Source organism: Octodon degus, unplaced genomic scaffold, assembly GCF_000260255.1.
Source record: "Octodon degus isolate 3935 unplaced genomic scaffold, OctDeg1.0 scaffold00334, whole genome shotgun sequence".
In the NCBI taxonomy this organism is placed as follows: Eukaryota; Metazoa; Chordata; class Mammalia; order Rodentia; family Octodontidae; genus Octodon; species Octodon degus.
The window spans coordinates 916292-916964 of record NW_004524910.1 but is presented as its reverse complement, the minus strand read 5'-3'; the positions used below and the strand labels follow the sequence as shown (position 1 = coordinate 916964).

General features: G+C 44.4%; 1 protein-coding gene across 1 annotated transcript in view; it reads right to left on the bottom strand.

Moving 5' to 3' along the window:
• Olfml1 (olfactomedin like 1) overlaps positions 1 to 669 on the bottom strand; it is a gene marked incomplete at its 5' end in the record, with an annotated part of 34819 nt that extends 34150 nt beyond the window's left edge. The window contains one exon of the mRNA XM_023708137.1: positions 595 to 669. Within this exon, the coding sequence (XP_023563905.1) occupies positions 595 to 669 (75 nt within the window). The remainder of the gene's footprint in view (positions 1 to 594) is intronic.
• Positions 670 to 673: the final 4 nt, after the last annotated feature.

Sequence of the window (673 nt, the reverse complement as noted above, 5' to 3'; positions counted from 1 at the left end):
CTACTGAATTTTGGTTGTCCAACATTTTAGACATTTACCCACCAGGCTAGGCAGTGCTCTGAAGTACAGACTAATGACTCACACAAGCTGTCCTCAACTTTTCAAAATTGGAATCTCTTTATTAGATATTCAGAATAATCATAGGAGGTAAGTTCCACTATTTTCTCCATTTGCTACATGAGAAAAACTGCCAGATGTGAATAGAGAGTGAAGCCAGGCCCAAGGTCTGGGAATGGAGCACAGTAGATTCTGGTGGAGGTGCCCTAAACTGCTAGTTTATACATATTCATAAGTATAATTTTAGTAATCGACTTATAATGTCCTGGATGAAAATATACATTAAAACAAGGACAAGGCAGTGTGGGTAAATGAGATGTTTTTCAAGCTGGGCGTTGTAGTCTAAGCCTATAATCCCAGCACTTGGGAAGCTGAAGCAGAAGGATCGCCAAACAGATCTGAGGCCAACCTAGGCATGATAGTGGACAGTGAGTTCAAATGCAGCTGAACTACACAGGGAGACCCTACCTAAAAAAGAAAAAAAGGCGAATTGTGGGTGGCGTGCTCCCTATGTCGGGCAGCCCGGATGTCACCTACCTCCAAGACTTGAAAGCGCTGGTAGATGTAATGCACCATGGCTGGGTCCTGGGCGTACTGCGGGAGGGGCAGAAATGCC